Here is a 24,179-nt window from a genome sequence, read left to right on the forward strand (position 1 = left end):
TGAAAATATGATTTTCTAAATAGGGAATGTGATTCCCAGTTGAAGGGAGAGAAAAATTTTTGAAATTCGCCTCTTTATTCCGCAAGATTCGGGCATCCATACGATGGATCTCTCATCCCGTCAGAGGTCACTTGGGTAACTGTTTCCTCGAAAATACTTACATAGGCAAGTGCATTTACTAAGGTAACTTTCCAAAAAGTGAATGGGGCCTAAGGATAATCCAATACGGGCAACTATTTTTATATATTATTTTGTTTGAGATTTACTATTTATTAGTCAAGGTCTATGTGATGTATGACATTTATTAAGAAAATTGGAAGAGCTTTATGACATTTCCAACTAATCAGTGGCCATCTAAGTCTAATTCAATTATTACTTTTTAAGTTATGTCTAATTTACCCAATCACAATCCAAGTTGCATTTTAGTGAGAGTGGGAAATTTCCTATGCTCTAGATAAATTTATATTATTTTTTTATCTTAATGATATTTTTGGTGATGTTTAAATTTTATTGGTATGTTATCATTTCATATTAATTTTTATGTAAAATTATAAAAAAAAAATTCCTCTTAAAACAATTCGATCTATAAACTACCTTTGTGCTTCGATCTTGAAGAGAAAACCTTACCTGTAATTTTGAAAAATTGCAAATGACTTCTTCTTGTTAGCTTTTCACTAGTAAAGACATTGAAGCTATCAAAATACCCTTATCATTGTTAAGGTGTTATCATACACAATTTAAAGTTTCAACTTTACCTTTCACTAATTTATTTTAGTTGAACTAAGTCTCTAGCTCGAGATTGAGCTTAACATTGTTTTGGCAAGCCAAGCTTGAATAGGTAGGTATTAAGCTTGGCTCAAATCCCTCCATGGGGTTCATATGTTTCATTCTTTTATTTATTTTTTGTTATCTTTTATTTTAAAAAGTAGAGAGGAACCAACTTCAAGAAGAGGAATTGCTACTAGATAGATGAATGAAAGATTTAAAAAATATGTCAAAGCCATGAGCATGCTTTTTGCTGGTTATAGCATATTGGAACAAGTAAGTGGTTTATCCAATTATTGCTTGGACAATGTTAGAAACATTGTTTTTTGGTTTGAATGAAAACTTAGGTTATTTTTTTGTTAAGCTTTTGGATAATGTTTAATTTTTTGATGTACAGGAGTTTTTTCTATATTGGACATTTTGGGTGAATAGGACTCTAGGGAAAACATTTTTTCATGTGCAAGTGTTCTTTTTGTATTGAACATTTTGGGCAAACAGGACTGTAGGGAAAATATTTAAAAAAATACCACCTATACAGACGAATCATTTCCGTTGGTATATTATGAACCTATACCGATGCCCCAAATGGTATATATATTTGTTGATCATAACACATTGCTAGTTGTTAGCACCCAATTTTGATCGGTCCCTTCTTCGACCCATCTCCCACATTCCGGATGCCCGGTCAGACCACACTAATCACTCTAAAACATTCCAAAACCCTAAGAAACCAAATTTTAGCCCAAATGCCCATAAATCCACCATTAAATATACATGATTCCCTTTTGATGGTCTTGATTATGCCACATCACCATACTTGATCCCCAACCAAACTCCATCACATGAAACAAAACCCTCAAACAAATAATAACACAAGATTTCAACCCTAAATTCCTGGATTTAGCCAACATCCATTAGAGATTCCATTTCGACGCGTTTAACACTACGACACTCCTCAAACCTAAAACCCGTGATCTGTAGATGCCTAACATGATCAAAACCTTTCAAAAGCCTCATAATCCCAATCCATACCTACCCACCAAGTTTTATCCCAAAATTCCCCCATTTGACCCAACATCAAGCCTTGATTCTATTTTGGTGAATCTTATTGATTAAAAGCTCACATGTCACAAATCTCCATCATCTAAACCTTATTTGACCAATCAGACCCCACCACCATGTTTAGAGACTCAAATAACCCCAACACGTCAAATTTCACGACCAAAAACTTCCATTTGACCGATGAAAAGTAAGATTCCATTTTGGACCCTCTTATTGATTGGAAAACCATAAGACCGTGATCTGAACTAAACCAGTCAATGTACACCTCTGATCAAAGATCCATCACTTCCATCAGATTCAGGATGTTCAAATATGCCTACCCACCAAATTTCATCCCAAAATTCTCTCGTTTGACCCTTCATCAAACAAAGATTTTGTTTTGGCAAATCCTATTGATCCAAACTTGTCAAACATAGATTTCAATCATCCCGACCCCTTTTATCCAATTATACCTCATCACCACTGTGTTCAAATGCTCAAAAACCCCCTAACACGCTAAATTTCATGACTAGATTCATCCATTTGTTCGTTAAACTAGAGAGATATCATTTTGACGCACCCGATTGAATCACTACATTAGCTATCCAACCTAGCATCTTAAGTGGGAGGGGACTAGTGTCAGCTCCTTACTTAACCCCATTAAAACACATGGACTAATGAATTTGAGATTAATAGGCTTAAAGAGCTAAAAATACCAAACAAGCCCCCGCTTAAAACTAAGAAAGGACAAAATCTCTTTTAAAAGTTCATCAAATTTACGTTTCTTGCCACTATGAGTCCCAAATATGGGGCTGCAACCTCTAGCACGCCTTAATCCCTCATTGGATGCACGAAACCCATAAGAAACCACCGGAAATCGAAAAAATTTGTTGCACAAAGAAGGAAGGGTCAACTACAAGCCCTTCTCTCTCAAAATCCATGCATATTTCGGTAAAAAAAAAAAAACCTCTACTGAGCCACAGACACTATAATTGGACGAGTTTTAGGCCCATCTCCCTCCATTTTCTCTATAAATAGAGGCCCAGCTTGAGCTTGAGGAAGAGAGTTTCCCAACTCTTGTAACACACCTAGTCTGCTTGAAACCCCGAAATCCTTGAAGTTAAGCTCAAGCCTCATCCCCTGCTTTCCAAATTCAACACCAGAAATGCCCAGCCTAGCTCTTGCCTTGCTCAAGTTTCATTTGAAGTCATTTCAGTTGCTGGAAAGCTTGTTTCAAGGTCATACATGAGAGGTAAGCCTTTCATTCCACCATATCTTTGCTTTTAGTTTAGTTTCAAGTTGCTTAAAGCCCTGAAATCTTGGGAAACCTGCATTCCCAACTTCCTTTGGATTGAGAAAAAGAGGTAGAGAGGCGAGGGTCTTAGGGAAACTAGTACCTAAGACCCGATAACATCACCTCAAATCAATTCCAGGCGAAGTTGGGAACATTTTCGCTAGATTTCAGGAGCTTTGAGCAATCTTGTTAGTTCGTGTTTTGCCACAATCTTCTATAGTAGCTTGGAGAGAGGGGTGCCTAACACCTTCCCTCTCCCAATCTTTGGAACCCAAAACCTTTCGGTTTAGTGCCTTTCCTTGGCAAAGAACGGAGTCACTATTAAGGCAAATAACTGTTTTTCGAATAAAAAAATGATGGCCCATTTCTTCTAAAAAATGGGTGGCAACTCCAACTCTTTGAATCGGCCATGAGCTTCCCGGAGCTCACACTAGTCACACTCATCCAACCATACATCAGGAATATTGTTGATGTAAAGTACAACCGATGTTCCAAATGTGCAACTTAATGAACATGGCCAGCAATATGTTATGGTCAGTAGATTCGAACTTGCCATAAATACAAGTGATAGACTAAATGGTTATGAGCCTCAAGCACTTTATGACTAGTGTGGAGCAAAATGATTAATTCTAGAGCCAATAAAATAGTATCAAATTCAAAATGATATCTAGTTTGGAAACATGTTAGTTCTTAAAACAAAAATAACAAAAATAGACAAATGCTATGATGAAGCTATTCCATTGTAAAGCTTGCCTCATATAGCTAAACACTCCTTAAACTTACCATTTCACGCAAATTTGACATTCTCCATATATTGCAAAACATTAAGGGTCATTCATTTTTGGAATTTTTAGAATGGGGAAAGTTGGCCAATAGGATTTTGGTTCCCATTTACCAAGAAACCCATGTTTTTTTTTTCCATATTTATTTGGGGTCTATGAAAAATTTATTCTCCCTAAATATCACTTACCTGGATAAGAGTTGCCAACACTTGCGACAAAAATATTACCTCTTTAATAATGACTTTGTATGAATAGATTCGTCATTATCTTATTTACCTAAAAAATAAAAGAAAATGAATAAATGCATCCGTCCAATAAATAACTTACCAAAAAGGGAGACACCCACTTGGGACAAAATTACCTCTTTAATAATGACTTTGTATGGGTAAAATGGTGATCGTTAATAAAAATAAATAAATACAGATATCCTATAAGTAATTACCAAAAAGAGAGACACACGAAGGAAAAATGCAAAACAGTTTAATAAATTATTTAAATAAACTAAATAACGATTAAAAGTTAAAACCATACAAATAAAAACGATTTAAAATTGATATGACATGGCGCGCATTGACATCCACACCCTAGCCCTACCTGGCTTGACGCACAATTACTTTTACTTTTCAAAACATAAAACACAATTCAATTAACGTAATTTCAAAAATAAATGAAAACAAGATATTCTAGAACACCGTACCCTTCTTTTCTGTACGGCCCAAAAATTGACCATATTTTCCACTTTTGGTACAAACTTTTACCAGATTCTTTTTTTCATTATTCAACATTTTATGCCGTATAAATATTTACTATGGCCCCATCTATCTGATTGGACTCAATCATACTTGTAGTGATCATATGGATTCCAATCTGAAGGTCAGAAAAGAAAAGAAAAGAATCAGACGACTAATTTGGGCATTTTGATCCAATCAAATCCTAGTGACTAAACCAGCATCTTAAAGTCAGCAATTCCAATAATACCATACACCAATATACTTTATCTTGATCTTGACAAGCATGTGACACCTCCACCTTACTAATGTCCCAACTCCCAACCAAGTCCAACGCGCGTTGCTTGACAAAACGCATTTTCTAGTATTCACATACTTTGAAAAGTACAAATCTACGGTCCATCCTACATAGTATTTGCATTGACCTTTGAAAAGCTTGACTCATCCAAAAAGTTACAAAAGAGAACTCTTTTCCTGTGTTCCTCAGCTGGGTCGACCCTACCTCTTTCATGGCTGGTCAACCCCCTACGAGAGGCTCTGACTTTCTCCAACTTCAACCTATATAAACGCTGTCCAGAAATCAAATTTCATCAGGTATCCAGCCAGCTGAACCAGTTTTGTCTTAGACCCATTTGCGGAAAAATCGTGCCCAGTTGCAGAGTTTGGTTCAGATGAGTCATTCAGAAGAAGGTTGCTCTAATGGAGACGAGAAGAAGTACAACGGAGTACGTCGCCGGAAATGGGGTAAGTGGGTGTCGGAAATTCGAGTCCCCGGCACAAGAGACCGGTTATGGTTGGGGTCATACTCTACGCCGGAAGCAGCTGCAGTGGCCCACGACACTGCTCTCTTCTGTCTGCGAGGTCCCTCGTCGGCGGGACATCTCAATTTCCCAATTCTCCTTCCGAGGATCCTACAGGCCGACATGTCGCCCAGGTCCATACAGAAGGCAGCATCCGCTGCAGCACTGGCGGTTGATGCTCAACTGACCAAAAAGTTGCCGGAAAATGAGAAGCCTGTAGAGAATGACGAAATAACTCCTTATCTTGATCAGACCCAAATCTGGGACGACAAATACGTTCATTCTGAGATGAATGAAGGAAGCTCCTCCGTCGAAGGCGAGGCCTTGAGCATTTCCGTTGAAGACATGGAGATATATCTCTAGATTCTAGCCGTTTGAGTCTTATACTTTGGAAACTTCTGTGTTCTTTGCCATGCCACAGGACTGACTTTACCAAGAAATCAGTTACGTACTTTCTTATTTGGGTTTCTGGATTTCTGATCGTAATTAGCGTCTCCCCCGTCTCTTGGATAGACCATAGATGTATTAGTGACCAAGGAAATTGGTCAGTTTGAGCTGGATTGAAGCCACAATCAAATACCTTACTATACGAGTTAAAGGATAACAAAGAAAGAACACAAGAACTTCCAGTTTCATTGAAATGGAATTGCAGTTTTTGCAAAGAATCTTCTTTGGGTATGATTTTATTTTTTTCTTTTCTGAATCTTCAAACTGGATCAATTAAGCTGTGTTATAATGTTATCCAGCCTTCTCAATTATTGACTAGGGTTGAATTTGCAGGATCAATTTCTTGATGGGTTTGTTAATGACTGGAGGATATTATCAAACCCCAACTGTCTGCAACTCATTTCTGGACTCTGGACTCTGCTGGAGACAGTAGGAGTCTCAGATTGCAGAAAAAAAATGCGAACTATTCCATCTAGATATGGTCTCTTTAGCCAAAAGTGCAATGCAAGAGCTTTCATTCATAGTCAATCATCCATCCAATTATCTCAGGGTTTAACTGATAATGTGGTCCATGGGGAAGAAAGAGATGCCAGAAACCAGATGATTGCTGCCATTCAAAATTCAATCAATTTGGCATTTAGATAGAGAGCTCTCTCAGTCCAGGTCCATTCCTATATGAATTCCATAGACATTGATGGATGAACAGACAGTTCTCATATTTTCATCTTGAACTCTAATGTACTCATAGTCTTTATTATCAAATTAAGAAAGGAAGGACAACTACCTCCTAAAAGGAGGTTCTAACCCCAAAACTAAGAGTTGGTGGGAGCTCCATCAGACTTCGGTAAACCCAGCTGCCTGTCCTATATCAGTTGACTCCTTGCTTAGTGCAATCTGAGTGCCTTGTGGAGCATCCAATTGGGCACCATAAAAAGAAAATTAAGGCTCTGTTTGTTTGCAGTGCAAATTAAATCAGGTTCAGATTTGCATACAATTATTTATAATTATGACTTGCATTATTACGTTAAGCAAAAATTGCACTGTCTCATTTACAATTCACTATCAATGCAAATTTGCACTCAAAACAAAAGTAAGCTTTGAATTTACACTCAACTTATTTGCACTCTCATGCAATTACACTAGTACAAATTTGCATTATAAACGAAGCCTAAAGATCCGTTTGTTTGCAATGTAAACGTGAACAAGACATAAATTTTGCACTCCCATGAAATAATACTGGGTAACCGTGCGTAAGAGCTGGGCCTTCATGATTCTTTGGGTCTATTACTCTGGACCATGATACTAGGGCTGTAATCGCATTCAGCAAAATTTGAATCCAATCCCACTATTGAAATCTTGCATCTAAATTTGATCCGAAATTCGAATCCTAACGGGTTCGGATGGGATTCAGATTTAATCCAATTTTGTTTTAATTTGTTGAAATACTAAAAGAAATTAATTATTTTTAAACTTTTACATAATAAATTAATGTAAATATAACATATTGAATTTATTATATATAAATTCGTATATAATATAATATATAGAATAGATTTTTTTATAATTTTCAACATAATTATATAAAATTTATATATTAAAATTAATAAATATTATAATATAATTAGATTCAAATTTTAATGGGATCATATGGGGTCAAATCCGAATCCAATCTGATCTGATTACATAAATGCATAAACTGAATCTAGATAATCAGATTGGATATTGGATCGGGCCTCGGATTCTTAGATATCATTGAGAGGCCTTCAAGATACTGAGCTGGAAGGGGGGTGAAAGAGGACAGAAAAGAAAGACTAAGGGCCCGTTTGTTTTTTGGATTTTGAGAGGGAAAAGTTGGTGAATGGAGTTTTGATTTCCATTAATCAAGACACTCATGTTCCTTCGATTGAAAATTTGTTTTCCCTAAGGCTTCGTTTGTTTGGAGTGTAAAAACCGATTCGATGTATTTTTACATTCCGGTTCAATTTTGCGACCGTTTGGATGGGGTGTAAAAGTACACCAAAAACCGGTGTAAAAGTGATTTCCGGTTTTATTTTACTTCGATTATCGATGTAAAAAACCATCGAAGTAAAGGTGTAAACCAACGACTCTTCGTCTTCGTCTCCGTCTCCTCTCATCGTCTCTTATCGTCGTTCGAAGTAAACAAGGGCACTTCGCTTCGTCTTTGTCTGTTGGTCCTTCTCTCACCGTCGCTTCGTCTCCTCTCATCGTCTTTGTCAAGGGCACTTAACAAGCCCTTGTTTTCTCACCGCCGTTCTGCTGGTCCTTCTCTTCCACTACCTCCCTCTCTCTCGCTCTTTCTCTTCTTTTCTCACTGTTTTCTTTCTTTCTCTCACAGGTTCGAACGCCCTCATCTCAGAACACAGAGGACGCTCATCATCCCCAACTCGCAACGAACAGAAGGTACCAGATCTAGAGCTTGTCATTGAGATCTGACGGAATGTTGTCATCTCGTTTCAGATCTGGAGACAACCCAAAACAGATTTCAGACTTGTTTTTCTATTGTAGTTTTCTTAGATCTTCGATTTATTATTATGTTTATGCTCTGCAATTTGTGTTTAGTTCTTAGATCTGCAATTGTTTTTCTTAGATCTACGATTTAGACAACCCAACATTAACCTAGCTAATTAAAATATATATAGATCCCATACGAACATCACATATTTGTATATATGTTTATCTGATGATGCCAGGTTACTGTCTCACCACATATTTGATTTCAGCAACTAAACCCTACTAGCCTAATTATCCAGATAAAGAAAAACCTAGTTTTCTTGATCTGTTCAAGGAGATAAAGTCTAACCATGTTTGATTCCTTCAAAAGGAATTGCCCAAGTATCACCTTTGACCCAAAGTATGCCCTATAGACTATTTGATATCATTTCCTTTTTACACAAGCCACCTCTTACCAACCTACAATTTTGGAACCCATCAAAAAATAATGTGAATCATTTTCTAATTGTATTTTGGCATACAGATTAGAGAAAACAGAAAACTACTGGTGGTAACTCACAGGGCTAATAATTCCTGACAAGGTCAAGTAAGCAACTACTCATAGCTTGATGTTTGCAGCAAACCCCAGATAAACAAGACAAAGAATCTATTCAACGAGATAAAAACAAAAAAGATCAAAATATAGGAGGTCCTATAAACACTTAGATAAATAAGGGAAACATAAAACTTCCAAGAAAAACAAGTAAATCACCTTGTCCCCAATCTCAGAAACAAAGATCAATGAGAATGCAGCAGTGAGGCCTGACTTTGCGATTGCTGCTAAGAGTGATGAAGGTCCTCCATTGACAAAGACAATCAGTGAAAAGGCTAAGGCACATGCAAGCAGAACAATTGCTATAGATACTGGATAAGGAATCTTCTTAGGGGATTTCACACTGTCAAATCATGAAGTATATGTATGAACTTGATTTAAATCGGGGCAATTGATGTCTATAGCATAATCTTCAATCAATGGATTTACACTATCAGTAAATCTATAGAAAGAACCAAGAATTAGAAAACCAGAACATGAATCATGATAATTGATTTACACTATCAGTAAATCCAACCCAATCTTGTATATACATGTCTAGCTAGATTGGATAATGGCCCAAACCAAGAGTTGGATCTGGCTAGATTGGATAATTATGAAAGCACAAACAGAAATAGTAATATAATTATGAAAGAGGAAATAAACAAAAACTTGAACTGATATCAACGGGGCAAGTGAAGGGGAAATAAACAAATAGGAGTGTCATGATCTGATTTGAATAGTGAAAACAGGGATTACTTTATGTTTACAATTCTGAACTGGGTAGGGATGTCATTGGGTTGGTGGGTTAAGTGGGTTAAGTGGTAAATCTGCACTTACCTGATCCTATCTTATTTGGTCCAGTATTTATTGGTTCTCAGGTCATGTTTGTATTGAGATGAACCCATGCTAATCTCTTTTCTGAAATACCAAGGAACCTGCTCATTCTGCTTCAACCAGCTGATAACTACTTGGAGTCCCCTTCAATTACCATCTTTCTCACCGCCATCTCCATTGCCTTTTGCAACACGAAACCACTGCAAACAGTTCTGCTTTTATAGAGTCGCCTAGGCCATTTGGGCCTGAAAACAGCCCCACTATTTCCCCATTTTCATTTCTTATCACCCCCTCCGATTCCAGAAGGACCAGGATTACCAAAGCTACTTCCATTAAAATTCAGCTTAAGAAAGCCCAAATCAGGAGAATGCCAATCCCTTATGATATTCTTCTTGGAGGAAGGTAGAGCTGCAAGTTCCCCAGTTTCTTATTAAACCATCAAAGGTAATATCTGAAACCAAACTCAATGACTTTAGTCAAAGTGCCACCTTTGCCATAACCTCTTCTATCCGTCCTTTTTTTTTCCTTAAAAAATCCACAAGTTTCTTTCCTCCCATAAAGCCCCTTAGGCAGGATGCACAATGAGGACATGGTCCATGGAAGCTGGAACCTAAAGCACCACATAAAATAGGCAAGAAGTGTGATACTACAGTAAACATTCCAAGCCCAAGGACAATTTATGTATTGACTAATAGCATGGGTAAGGTTACTAGTAACAGAGAACTGCTTTTATTAGGGCTAGGATGTAGAAAGATAATTGTTGCACCAATTTATTTATGTGATATCCAGCTAGCCACATGGGTTTCCTGGTTCCTACTGCCTCTCCTTTGGATAGAACTTCCATTATCAATTGTATAAAAATATGCTTAAGATAAAATACAAAATAGTATAGTAATGATACAACAACAAAGTTCAAAGTGACAGAAAGTTGGAAACAAGACCTGCAAAAATGATCAATCTTTAATTCTTATAGGATACAATCAACATGCTATTATTTACTGCATTTAATGAAAATGTCCTTCTGTTAGATGCTTGCAATAAGACAGTTGAGTCTAATATGCTTTAATTCTTGAGTGTAGATATTCAATAGCTGCATTTAAACAAAGTCGTTTTCCTATTGGCTTGGAGTTATTATTTATGCATCTACTAGCACAAACCACCAAGTAGTTGCATTGCAAATGATCTTGGGTAAAAGAAATAGACTTTATGCTTTTGTTTTGAAGGACAAAATCAAATAAAAAAACAATCTATGTTATTATTGCACATAAGCCATCCCAGAGTCCAGAGTCTCATACTTGAATAAAAAAACAATCAATTTCTTCAGTAGGAAAACCTCTGAGTTTTGGTCTTTGAATATTAGCAAGTCCAGAGTCTCATACTTGAATGGCTTTCATTCCATCCAGATTTTGTAGTAGATCCAGATCTCGGATTGATCGGAAACAAAACAATCCTTTCTGTATTCTGTGTAGACAAAGTTTTGGGATAACAGATATAGGCATTTGTCTCAAATTGCTAGTTGAAAATAGTTGAAAAAAATATTTGTATTTTTTGTTTTTCTGTTATATTTTTATAATTTTTCAGAAATTAAATCGGATCAGATTCGTGTTATGCAGTCACTGACAATGAATGTTATGGAGACAAGATTGAACTTGTGACTTGTGAGCTGCTGAGCTTCTGCGATACATAATGTACTGATTCCATGACAGAAAAGCAAAATGATGAACTGAGCTATTAATGCTGAAGCATTTAACATAATTGCCTTCAAAGTTCTCCGATACTTCAGTATACACATACAGGCTAACCGTTTCTGTAATTTTTTAATATTTGCCCCTTGCATCACCTCCATCAGCATGAGATGGAATGCATATTGGCAATTATCAATACATGGGTGTAGTTTTACACTGTTGTTCATCCAAACGCATACAGAAAATACGCTGATGTTTTATACTATTCTTCCAAACGCACAGCAGTGTAAAAGTTGAATCTATCCGGTTCATTTTTCGCACTTACATATAGGACCAGTTTTCTTTTACATTGGAGTTTTGCGTTTACACCTCAAACAAACACAGCCCAAGTATAACTTATCCAAGTCAATGATACCCATCTCTAAGGTAGATAAGTAATTTTCCCATCTAAGGGGAAAGTTGACAATATTTAGAAGGGACAAAATTGTCCCTTTAAATAATAGCTTTTTATGGATAAAATCGTTATTATCTTGTTTACCTGAGAAATAAGAAAATATAGGTAAATGCACTTTAACCTTAAGAAAACGGAGCTAAAAGAGAGACCTTTATTGACCAGAAACAACAATGAGGAAGCGGGCACGTATGAGAATGTTAAGTCAAGTCTTTGGTCAATCGTGTGGTTTGTGGCTGCGATGGTCCACCGTCCACGTAATGAATAGGGTTGGATGGTGCAAAACATATTATACATGTTTTTTACATTTTGATTGGAATTTTCTGGCTGCGATGGTCCATCATCTCTAGTATCACCATCCCGTGGTGCAACAGTTGGTTATTTCCTAGCGGTGAAGGAAATACTTAAGGCTGTGTTTGTGTTTGGTTGTAATGCAAATAAATTTATACTGATGCAAAATTATGGTAATGTAAATGATTTGAGTATAAATTTTGACCTATTTTATTATTTTAAATTTTAATTTATTTTGTTTGATTGATGAAGTAAATTTAAACATGAAATAAAATAAAATAAAATCCAAAACAAAATTAAACAATAATTTGCATTTTTTTATATTTGTACTAGTGCAAATTAATTTGCACTGCAACCAAACACAGTCTAAGGGACCATTAGATAATCAGTCTTAGATAAGATTTTGCTGCCAAAGGTCAAAGATTGAATGGCTAAATGCAGGACAAAAGTGGCTTGATTTATTATCCTTCATTGATCCTAATATCCCTCGTCAAATATCTGGCATGGACAATGAGACGATGTTATATATGTAAGTTAAAATATAAATCAAGTGCCCGTTTGGGAGGGCTTCAGCCTTCAGCTACGAATGAACTGTTTTCACTGAACCGCTTTGAAGAAGAATAGTACATCTAGCTAAATCGGAAAGTTGATTGGGGTTTTTGGCTTTTATTAAACATGACTTGTAATCTTCCTGTATGAGGTCCATCTTGCAAAGGCAGAAAGCCTCCGTGTAAAAACCCTCCCAAACGGGGCATTAAAAAGGATGTTAGAGCGGCTCTATTTTTGTTTTTTCTCGAATCAATGGATCGATTTGGTCCATTTTGTTTAAAATATGTTCCTCAATATGGAGGATATCAAGGAAGCAGATGATACGACTGTCGTGGTGATACCCAAGGTGGTGGTCAAGGCATGTCGGGTGTTGGTGTTGACACCGATGGCACTACTCGTTTTTCCGGAGGATGCCTCATGCCTTTGCACGGTTGCACCACTTGATCTGGGTTGGGCTGGTCTTTGGGTCTAAGTCACTGATTAAGTTTTATGTAATATATATTATTTAATATAAAATAATTATATTTTATATTATATAAGATGTAATATATGTATACAATTATATGAAATAATTTATGTAATATAAAATATTGGATTCAATTATGATATTCGAAAAACTTATAACCATGGGTATCATATCAGATGGGTATTAATCAAAATTCACAGGAGGGGAAGGGAGGCTGATTGGTCAAACGTGTGTGTATATATATATATATATTATGTGTTATTTTATAATATTTGTATAAATAATACAATAATAATAATCGATGGTGCGTGATCAGGTATTCCCTGCTGGAGGATAGCTCGAATGCTTGTATGACGTGGTTGGCTGGTCAAATTGCAAGAAAACAATCAACCCATGGTTCTTTATCTGGGGTGGGCACTCCAATGCATAAGTTAGTGGAGAGTGTTTGAGAATGCTAGAAAGCGAGAGAGAGTTCTGAGAGCTAAATCGCACATGCCTTATCTAGTTGAAAGGATGCCTTTATATAGGCATAGGTAGTCCGAGATCTCCGAGAGGACGTGGCTTATTGGCCTGCCACTCGGAGATGGTTTCCGCATAAAGTGATAAATCTTATCTGATTACCTCCTAAGTGGGCGGAGCGGGAGCTAGCTCCATCGGTCAGGCGACATAATCCCAGAGGACTCGGAGACAATAAGTCGCACGTAGAAGAGGTCGGTCGCCATGTCATGCAGGATGCCAAATGGACCTCAGTTAGGTTGGTGGGACCTTAGTAGGAGGTCGCCCCTCATGTCAAGGTCTCTGGCACGGTCTTGACAGGATTGCTGGTTTGATCCTGCCAAGGTGCATACGGGTCAGCCCTGCCAAGGTGGTGCCAAAGCGCTCTCTCAAGGTGTGCAAGGTGTGTTCGAGGTGGCTTCAAGGTGAACTCAACCAACTTTGGTGAAGGCATGTCATTGCCTACATGGTGCCGAGGTGTTATGCAACAGTTCAGAAGTGTCACGCTGTCACGGGGCTAGTTGTTCGGGCCCCATGCGGCACTCGAACATGACAAGTAAGCCTAAGCAACAAGCAACAACATAAGAAAAGGCAACAAGATGACACACAAATTAGTCAAAAGGCACTTTGTATTGCATAAATTGATGGCAAACACAATCACACAATTTAGTGTCGAGGGGATCTCGTGCTTAACCTTTACACGCTACTGATTCACTCGACTACCTACCTCCCCTCAAAGTGTACGTTAAGCTTTTGGGGGAGTGACAATAAGAAGCATGAAAAGGGTGAAAAATCATACCACGGAATTACAAGATTGCCATTAGCATCCCCCCATACAAGATATACATGTAAAGTCCCACCCAAGACACACACTTGGACACTCGGATGGCATGTTGTGGGTGTGGTGATGGTGCTTGATGGCGCGACAAAGTGTTCACTTGTGACATTCTCCCCCACTCAGTTTAGTCTTCGTCCTCGAAGACTGGCTTCTGCTTGTGGCTCAGATCTGCTTATTGATGAAGGAGGGTTCTTTAGCTGCTCCACAAACTTGGTCTCTTCCAAGGCCCGTGCATAAGGTTGGGTGAAAGGCTTTAGGGTGTTCTTGATGGTGGGACAACCTATGGCTAGTCCAAATGATTAGTCCTTGCTTGGCTGCTTCGAGGTAGGATTTTGGATGTCCTGTTTTGGTGGAAGGTAAGGTTGTGGCCAAGGCAATGTTAAAATCAAGGTTTGGATTTTTCGGGTATTGGTCCCCATGATGATTTTTCTCCCAAGGGTTGCTCCTCACTAGGTTCTTATGAGGGTTGGCTTGATCAATGTGGTGGTGGACAGGGTACCTAAGTGGATTTGGTGGTACTCGCTCTCCTCGATGATGGTCATTGTGAAGGTGGGTGTGGCTAGAGGCAGCCTTGGGTCTTCCAGGATTCTTGGGCCCATTAGGTGCGGGCATATGCTGCTTCTGTTGTGAAGATGGCTTCTACTAATGTTGGTGTTGATGTTGATGCTGAAGCTGGTGCTGGTTCGGCTGCTTGTGCTGGTGCTGCTTTGGGGGAGACTTCTTCTTGGTGATGACTATCCAACCCGCTTCGGTGTTGCTGTGAGATCTTGGAGTGAGGGTCTTCATTGCTGGTACGGCACTAGATTCATGTTCGCTTGTCTCTTGGTACAACTATAAGGCTGAAAGCTGCTTCCCAAGTACCTAGAGGGCTGATGTCACTGGGATCATGCATGGAGAATGCTCATCCAAGTTGAGCAAATGGTCAAGGTGTGGCATGAGGGCTACTTCTTCCTATGTCAGGAACTCTACTCCAAGGACCACTTGAAAGTCATCCAAGGGAACCACAGATAAGTTGACCTTGCCTTTCCATGGTCCCACTTGTAGGTCTACTCCACGAGCCATGCCTTTTACTAGTTTGGCCCCCGATTTGACAACATTGATCCACCCTATTTGTTTGGTGGTGGTCAAGCCAAGTCGCTTTGCCTCTGCAAGCGAGATGAAGTTGTGGGTGGCCCTAGTGTCCACCAATGCTTGGGTCAGCCTCCTGCTGAGGGTGATGTCAACATACTTCAGTCCCTTGTGGGATTTGGTGGGCCGCTTGGATGTGGCATCTTTCTTTACCATGGCATTTATAAGTTGGAGGGTGCCTACTCTTGGTGTTGGTGCGGGCTTCTCCTCATCACTCTCTTCATCATCACTGAGTTTGGCGATGAGGGCATTGATCTTCTTTCGCATGGGATAGTCGCTAGTCCAGTGCTTTTCATTGCAGATGTAGAAAGGTGAGGGAGGAATTGTAGGTCTCCCAGTGTACCAGTGGCCATGATAGTTGTAGGTTCCTTGTGGCTTCTTCCCTTGATGATAATTGTTTGGATTGTCATTGTGTCTTGGTCTTTCTTGTGTGGAGACCGATTGTTGATCTCCCCCACTCAAACTCATGGTACGTGCACTGGATAGCTTTTGGCCTTCTTCATCCAGTGTCCTTAGATCGACAAGTTGCTCAACTACGGCCATGGCTGTGGTGAGGTCCTTCACACCACATAGTTGAAATTCAAACTCAGCCTAGGGTTTGAGACCGTCCATGAAATTGAACAAGAGATCCTTGTCTGACATGTCGGAGATCTCCAGCGTCAAGGCCAAAAATTCTTTGACATAGTCATGTAGCAATTCTTGCTGTTTAAGGTTCTTCATTCTTCTCCGCACCAGGTACTCCACGCTCTCAGGGTAGAACTGACGCTTGATCTCATTCTTGAATGCAACCCGGGTGTCAATGGTGCGGGTGCCGTGTTCAAAGTCTTGACAACACCTACACTACCAAAACATTGCAACATCATTCAAATACATATCAGCTGTACGTACTTGAGTTTGGTTATCAGTAATGCCAACGGTAGAGAAATAGTGTTCTAGTTGCCACAAGAAATTGTCAAACTCCCTAGCATCCCGAGCACCTGAGTAGGGTGTTGGTTCATGGATCTTGATGTGCATGGGAGCTAGGGTGGCTGAAGTGCTGGAAGAGTTGGCCACCACCCTCTTTAGGAGAGTCATCTCGTCTAGTTGTGCTTGAAATCTGTCTAGCATGCCCTGTATGCTACTCTGGGAAGGCTCCGCTCCCGAGCATTGTAAGGTGGCGTGCATCTCTCTGAAGGCGCCATTGAATCACCCTTCCAGTTCAACCACCACATTCTCAATAGTCTCTAGGTTATGGTATAGTTCATCCACCTGATCTCTGGTTTCACCTATTGCCATTTCGCAATGTAGGATGCGCATGTCCATGCTAGCTAGTTGGTTGACTGATTTGTCACGCTTTCTAGCTTTAGTTGTGCGGCCCTTCGGGGCTTCTGTCTTGGCAGGTTCGTCCAGTGTAGCCTCATTGGTGTCATGGGCTTGGTGCAGCCCGTGTAGTATGTCATCGGCAATGTTGCAGTTGCTCTTCATTGTGCTGAGTGAGGGGCAATGGACAGGGTCCAATGTGCGTGCAGGAGCTCCTACTCTGATACCAATTGTCATGGGGCTAGTCGTTCGGGCCCCGTGTGACACTCGAATGTGACGAGTAAGCCTAAGCAACAAGAAACAACACAAGAAAAGGCAACAAGATGGCAAACGAATTAGTCAAAAGGCACTTTGTATTGTATAAATTGGTGGCAAGCACAAGCACACAGTTTAGTGTTGAGGGGATCTCGTGCTTAACCTTTAAATGCTATTGATTCACTTGACTACCTACCTCCCCTCAAAGAGTACGTTAAGCTTTTGGGGGAGTGACAATAAGAAACATGAAAATGGTGAATAATCATACAATGGAATTACAAGATTGCCATTGGCATTCCCCCCATACAAGATATACATGTAAAGTCCCACCCAAGACACACACTTGGACACTCGGATGGCATGTTGTGGGTTTGGTGATGGTGCTTGATGGCGCGACAAAGTGTTCACTTGTGACAACGTGGTGTGATGTCACTGGAGGGCCAAATTACCCCTCATTAATTGCCCCCACCTCCTGAGTCGAAGTTGGTTCAGGCTGGTTTGGCAAAGGGAGTAGTTCGTTGTAAGTCTCAGGCCCAAAGTGATCTGATTCAATTGGTTCATCGTCATTGGTTCGATTCACTTGCCCAAAATGGTCAAATAAGTCGTGTTGCATATGCAGTCCTGGCATGGCAAATTTGAAATTTCAATTAGGTGCATTAATTTGAATTTTGGACCTGCCCTTGGAACTTTAAGCGATGTGCCTCTGTGAATTGTCGGATCGAACGCATCACGGCTGTTGGTCTCTTGGGTCCCTTGTCTATATATAGTGGGCCCTTAAGGGGTCCCATTTGCACTATTTGTTGGAGTTTTGTGGAGTGGTAGGGCAAGAGGTCAGAGAGATCGAAAAAACAAGTAAGGTCGATTTGGTTTAGTGAGATCAACCTAGTTTTCTCTAAGTCTTATCGTTGAGTCCTTTTCCTGTTAAGTTGTCTTCTAGTTAGTTAGAGGGAAAGTACTACCTGGTCACTCTAGCCGAAGCAGAGACCTCAGCTCAAGAGTGACAAGGATCCCAAAGAGGGGCTTCGACCTCTCATTGTCAACCAAAGACGATGTCAGAGTTTGGACCTACCGAACCGGGTGGTGAAGAAATCGTAGACATAGTCACAACCTATCACATACTGAACACCTATAATTGCATCCAACATGGCGAAGACCAATATCCTTGGTGTCACCGACGAGCTGAAGTTTGTGTCTTCGAGGTGCTTAGACATTATGACTTCTCCTTAGGTCAGCTTCATTCCAATTCCACTAAAACTATCATTGGGACCATCTCTATTTGCCACCACCTCAGTTTTCACTTGAACATAGACATTTTCTCAGGGCTCTATCAGATCAAGAGGATGCACAATGAGCCCTACTATTTTTACTTGAGTTTCCGAGTTGGCTTCAAACTTTCGGGTGACTTCGCTGTTAAGGTGGTGCACTAGATGACTGTTAGACAGTATGTGCCCTTAGCTCCAATCAAATTGATGTACTTATTGTCATTTATTGTAAATGAATAAAGTGCATAATTGATTCATGTTATTATGGTATGTTTCTATTTAATACCCTTAAACTAGACACTAATGAGACTCATGTTAGTTTAGAATCTTCACAGCCGTTGGATAGATCTTGGGAGATTTATCCTACCAAGGCTGACACTGATGTGCCGCCAAGTTGGTTGGGGTGGCTTGTCTCAACTGCCAAGGTGAGACATGAGGTACATGCAGTGTAGGTTTTCTTGAAGCCTTGAACTAGACCAAATTCTAGTATTGCCCTAGACCTTGGAGATAGATGGGCAAAACTGGAATGTTACACCTGATCCCTAGACTCGATTATGGTACTGCATTAGGTGATGGATTGGGTTGTCTTTGATATGCCAATCAGTGAGATCCTTGATTAGGTTAAAACTAGGGTATGTTGGGATAGTCCAAGAATTCACTTGAATGGGTGATCATAGTGGCAGGATCAGCTCCTTTGTCGGACAAAGTGAATGATTGGGGAATGCACACTATCTGATGGAAACCTAAACTGTCGGCAGTTGATTTCAAAGTGTTGAAATTTATTTTGCAAAATATATTTATATGGAGATTATTCTGGTTTCACAAGAGTAGATAGTGCAACACTGTACCTTGAAGCCGAGGGAGAGGTCTCTCCTGTCGGGCAGTGTTTGATCATTATGGGCTAAGAGGTTAAGTGTAAGACCATTGAGGGTAATACCTGATGGGCTAATCAACATCTACCCACAGTCCTTGGGCCTTCACAAGATGGCTCGACCAAGGACCATTTAGTGTAAATATTGGGCCTTCACAAGCTCCAGATAATAACCAACCTAGAAGGTCCACTCAGGTATCCAGGCCTCCAGTTCATTATGGCTATGACCAAGAAAGTTACTTGGTGGAGGTCACAACCAATGGGGAAAATCCCATGACTTATATGGAAGCTATGTTGGACATAGATTCCTTGAAGTGGGTAGACGCCATGAAAATCGAGATGGACTTGATGGAGACCAACAAGATCTGGACTCTTGTAGATCCGCCCCTAGGGTGAAAGCAATTGGTTGCAAGTGGATTTACAAGAGGAAGAAGGGCCTAGATGATAACATTGAGACCTATAAAGCTCGTCTTGTGGCGAAAGGGTACACTCAGAAAGAGGGAGTCAAATATGAGAAAACCTTTTCGCCAGTGGCCATGCTTAAGTCTATTAGGATCTTGCTAGCTATAGCAGCATATCATGACTACGAGATTTGGCAAATGGATGTCAAAATCATGTTCCTGAATGGAGATCTTACTGAAGATATCTATATGCAGCAATCACAAGGTTTCATAGCTGCAGGTCAGGAACACATGGTATGTAAACTTAATCGATCCATATATGGACTTAAGCAAGCTTCTAGGAGCTGGAACATCCAGTTTGACTCTACCGTCAACCAATTTGACTTTAAGCAAAATCCAGATAATTCCTGTGTTTATAGGAAAACAGTGGGAGATAAGGTTACATTCCTGGTTCTGTATGTAGATGACATCCTACTCATTGGGAATGGTGTAGGGATGTTAACCATGGTGAAAGTGTGGCTTTCATAGTAATTCTCCATGAAAGATCTTGGAGAAGCCTCCTACATCTTGGGACTTCGACTCTATAGAGATAGATCGAAGAGGATAATAGGATTATTCCAATCTGCTTACATTGACAAGATTGTCAAGAAATATAGTATGGAGAACTCCAAGAAAGGAAATGTTTCTTTCAGGCATGAAGTCATTCTCTCTAAGGGCATGTCTCCTAAGACACTTGAGGAAATTAAGGGCATGAGAGAGACTCCCTATGCTTCAGTTGTAGGGAGCATTATGTATGCCATGCTATGCACTCGACCCGACATTGCTCAGGTAGTGAGTGTGGTAAGTAGGTTGTAATCTAACCCAGGTCAGGAGCACTGGACAACTGCGAAACACATACTAAAATACCTTTGAAGGACAAAAGAGTTTTGTCTGGTATTCGATGTTAGTTCACTATAGATCTAAGGGTATATTGATGTCGATTTCCAGTCAGACCCAGATGATAGAAAGTCTACATCTGGTTACATCTTTACGATGGGGTCCTGTGTAGTCGGCTGGAAGAGTAGCAAACAAGGGTCCACATCAGTTTCCACAACCATGGCCGAGTACATTGCCGCAAGTGAATTTGCCAAGGAAGCTGTTTGGATGCAGAAGTTCATTCAAGAATTAGGAGTAGTTCCATCCAGCACATCACCCATTCCACTGTTGTGTGACAACATTGGAGCCATTGCTCAGGCTAAGGAGCCACGAGCCCACTCGAAGTCGAAGCACATCGAGAAGAAGTACCATGTACTACGGGAGATTGTTGGTAGAGGGGACGTCCTAATTTAGAAGATAACATTAGTAGAAAATGTAGTAGACCCATTGACTAATCCACTCACACAGAAAGTGTTTGAGAAACACATGGAAAATATGAGACTCCGGCTTGTAACCGATTGGACCTAAGTGCAAGTGGGAGCTATTAGATAGTGTATGCCCTTAGCTCCAACCAGATTGATGTACTTATTGTCATTTATTGTAAATGAATAAAGTGCATAATTGATTCATGTTATTATGGTATGTTTCTATGTAATACCCTTAAACTGGACACTTATGAGACTCGTGTTAGTTTAGAATCTTCACAGCCGTTGGATAGATCTAGGGAGATTTATCCTGCCAAGGCTGACACTGATGTGCCGCCAAGTTGGTTGGGATGGTTTGTCTCAGCTGCCAAGGTGAGACCTAAGGTATATGCAGTGTGGGTTTGCTTGAAACCCTGAACCAGACCAAATTTTATTATTGCCCTGAACCTTGAAGATAGATGAGCAATACTAGAATGTTACACCTGACCCCTAGACTTGATTATCGGATTGGGTTGTCATTGATATGCCAATTAGTGAGATCCTTGACCGGGTCAAAACTTGGGTATGTTGGGACAACTTGAGAATTCACCTGAGTGGATGATCATAGTGACAAGATCCACCCCTTTGTCGAACAAAGTGAATGATTGAGGAATGCACTCTCTCTGATGGAAACCTAAACTGCTGGCAGTTGATTTTAAAGTGTTGAAATTTGTTTTGCAAAATATATTTATATGGATATATATATATATATATATATATATTACGGTTTCACAAAATGTTTGCAAAAGGTTTTAATTCCCGGGGTCCATGTGAGTAGAGAGTACAAAACTGTACCTTGCAGCTGAGGGAGAGATCCTCTCTTGTCGGGCAATGTTTGATCATTATGGGCTGAGAGGTTAAGTATAAGGCCATTGAGGGAATTACCTGATGGGCTAATCTTGCATCTTCCTTGAAATAATGCTTGATCATTATGGGCTGAGAGGTTAAGTATCAGGGGTGTATTAGGGTGTATTGGTAGCGTATCAATGAAAAGATACGACCAAAAATTGAAATAAAAAATAAAGGGGAAAAGAAAGCATCTTTTCCTTGAAATAATGCTTCTTTTACCCCCCTAAATGACTGTAAAACTCCAAACCTCATTCCTAGAGTGCTAGATTTGCACAAATTTGCAAAAAGCAAGTGTGAATCGTTATTTTTTTTGAAGATTTTTCAAATTTTGAAAAAATATGGAAAAAATAGGTAAAATTTCAATTTTTTATAATATCTTGTGATTTCTTTTTTCTTGAATGTTTAAACTTATGTTTATCTACATTTCTTACATTCAAAATCACAATTTTTTGTGTTCTTAGTAGATTTATGGAAATTTCATGAAGATATTTGAGGAAAATATAAATTAACAAAAAATTGAAAATGTAATTTTTTCTTTGCCTATAAAGACTAAATATGTTTTAAATCTATGGATTTATCTATTATGGATAGAAATTGAAATTTCTTCTTTAATATATTTTTTTTTTAACATTTATATTTTTGGAATTAAAAGAATAAATAATAATTAATTATATTTTATCATTTGATCACAACAATTGAATATATTATAATTCTATGGATGATCTATCATATCTATAGACCAATTAAAATTTCTTGTTTAATAATACTTTTTTTTTCATATTTTTAGAATAACAAATTAATTAATTATATTGTATCATTTGATCATAATGATTCAATATATTATAATTCTATAGATGATTTATCATATCCATAAAGTAATTGAAATTTATTCTTTGATAACTATTTTCTGAATATATTATATAATGTTTATTTATTTTTATAAATTTTGGAAATAAATAATAAATAATTATTAATTATATTTTCACTTATAAGTTGTGCCAATGCATGTCTTATGGTTGGATAGGAGAGTTGGGTTTTTCCCATGCATCCCATAAAACAATAAAACTTAAGAATTATAATTTATAAATTATAGTTAAGCATAGGATTTTTAATGAAATTATAATTAATTACAATATATTTCTTCATAAAACCATTAAAATATATTAATTTAATGTATATACACCTCATTGAGGTCTTATATTTAGTGTTGTTGATATATTTTTATAATTTATTAAAGTATTTATAGTGTTTCCAAGTGTATCTATACATATCTCAATACACATGCATATCCAAGGTGTATCTCAATACGTCTCTTAAAATTGCCTTTCCGATACACTTAGCATTTCCGATGATTTGAACCTTGTGTATAATCATCTTGAGTGTTCGCACATATCTTCTTTCAGTTTTGACTGCTCTACTTCTGTTATTTGTAGGCCAACTTCATAGGCCAAATACTATTGGACCAAATCGCCACTTCGGAGTGCGGTTCGAACCAATTGAGGGCCGACATGGAGTCCCTTTGGTCTCAGCTGGATGGAGATCGTCTCAACACTGACGAGGATCATTAGCGATTCGGCAGCATTAACACCGACCTAACATGCGAGTTGGAGGAGGCCAGGGGCACCATCATCAACTTGACTGACGAGATGCAAGAGTTGACTCATCAACTTGAAGAGAGAAAGAGCAAATATTCCAAGGATATCTACCAGGCCCAAGAGGTAGCTGTCCAGGATTTCCACCGTTTGCTAGAGTACGACTGCGATAAGGTGGAGTTTGACGCGCCTGCCCTCAAGAGGAGCTTTAAATTGTGCCATCGCTTCATTAAGTTCCTCTATCCTCTTTTTATTTTTGGCACCATGTCTATTAGGTCAATTCAGAATGAGATGGCCAGCAAGATTGATGTGGAGCCCAAAACTGAGGAGGAGGCGTAGGAGGGAAGTGAGAACAACACTGAGGAGGTTGTTGACAATGACAACAATGATGAGGAGTAGCTATTGAAGACTTGTTTTCTTTTTTTCTTCTAATTGGATGTATCCTGGATCTACATGCTCGAAAGATTAGAATGCCTTTCCCTATTTTTTTTGCATCAAGGAGCTTGTCCTTGTTTTTTGTTAAGTAATGAAGTTTACTTTTCTTCGACATGTTGCCCCTTTTTGTTTTTTATGTTAGAAAATTAGTTAAGTCAAAAATGTTTGCTGAGGTGCCAGGGTGTTTGCAAGCCAA

General features: G+C 38.9%; 1 protein-coding gene and 1 long non-coding RNA gene across 2 annotated transcripts; both read left to right on the top strand.

The window, feature by feature from the left end:
- The first annotated feature begins 5,212 nt into the window (after window positions 1-5,212).
- Window positions 5,213-6,840, top strand: LOC104586477 (ethylene-responsive transcription factor ERF020). The gene is made up of 2 exons (XM_010243726.3): window positions 5,213-6,085; window positions 6,191-6,840. The coding sequence occupies exon 1, from the start codon at window positions 5,282-5,284 to the stop codon at window positions 5,771-5,773; it is 492 nt and encodes a 163-aa protein (XP_010242028.1). The 5' UTR covers window positions 5,213-5,281; the 3' UTR covers window positions 5,774-6,085; window positions 6,191-6,840.
- Window positions 6,841-7,819: 979 nt separating this feature from the next.
- Window positions 7,820-11,724, top strand: LOC104586497 (uncharacterized). The gene is made up of 3 exons (XR_016076061.1): window positions 7,820-8,137; window positions 8,214-8,278; window positions 11,351-11,724. It is a non-coding gene; the product is annotated as an uncharacterized LOC104586497 (long non-coding RNA).
- The last annotated feature ends 12,455 nt before the right edge of the window (window positions 11,725-24,179 follow it).

The sequence above is a fragment of the Nelumbo nucifera genome, chromosome 5 (genome assembly GCF_055504915.1).
Source record: "Nelumbo nucifera cultivar China Antique chromosome 5, China Antique-T2T, whole genome shotgun sequence".
Lineage (NCBI taxonomy): Eukaryota > Viridiplantae > Streptophyta > Magnoliopsida > Proteales > Nelumbonaceae > Nelumbo > Nelumbo nucifera.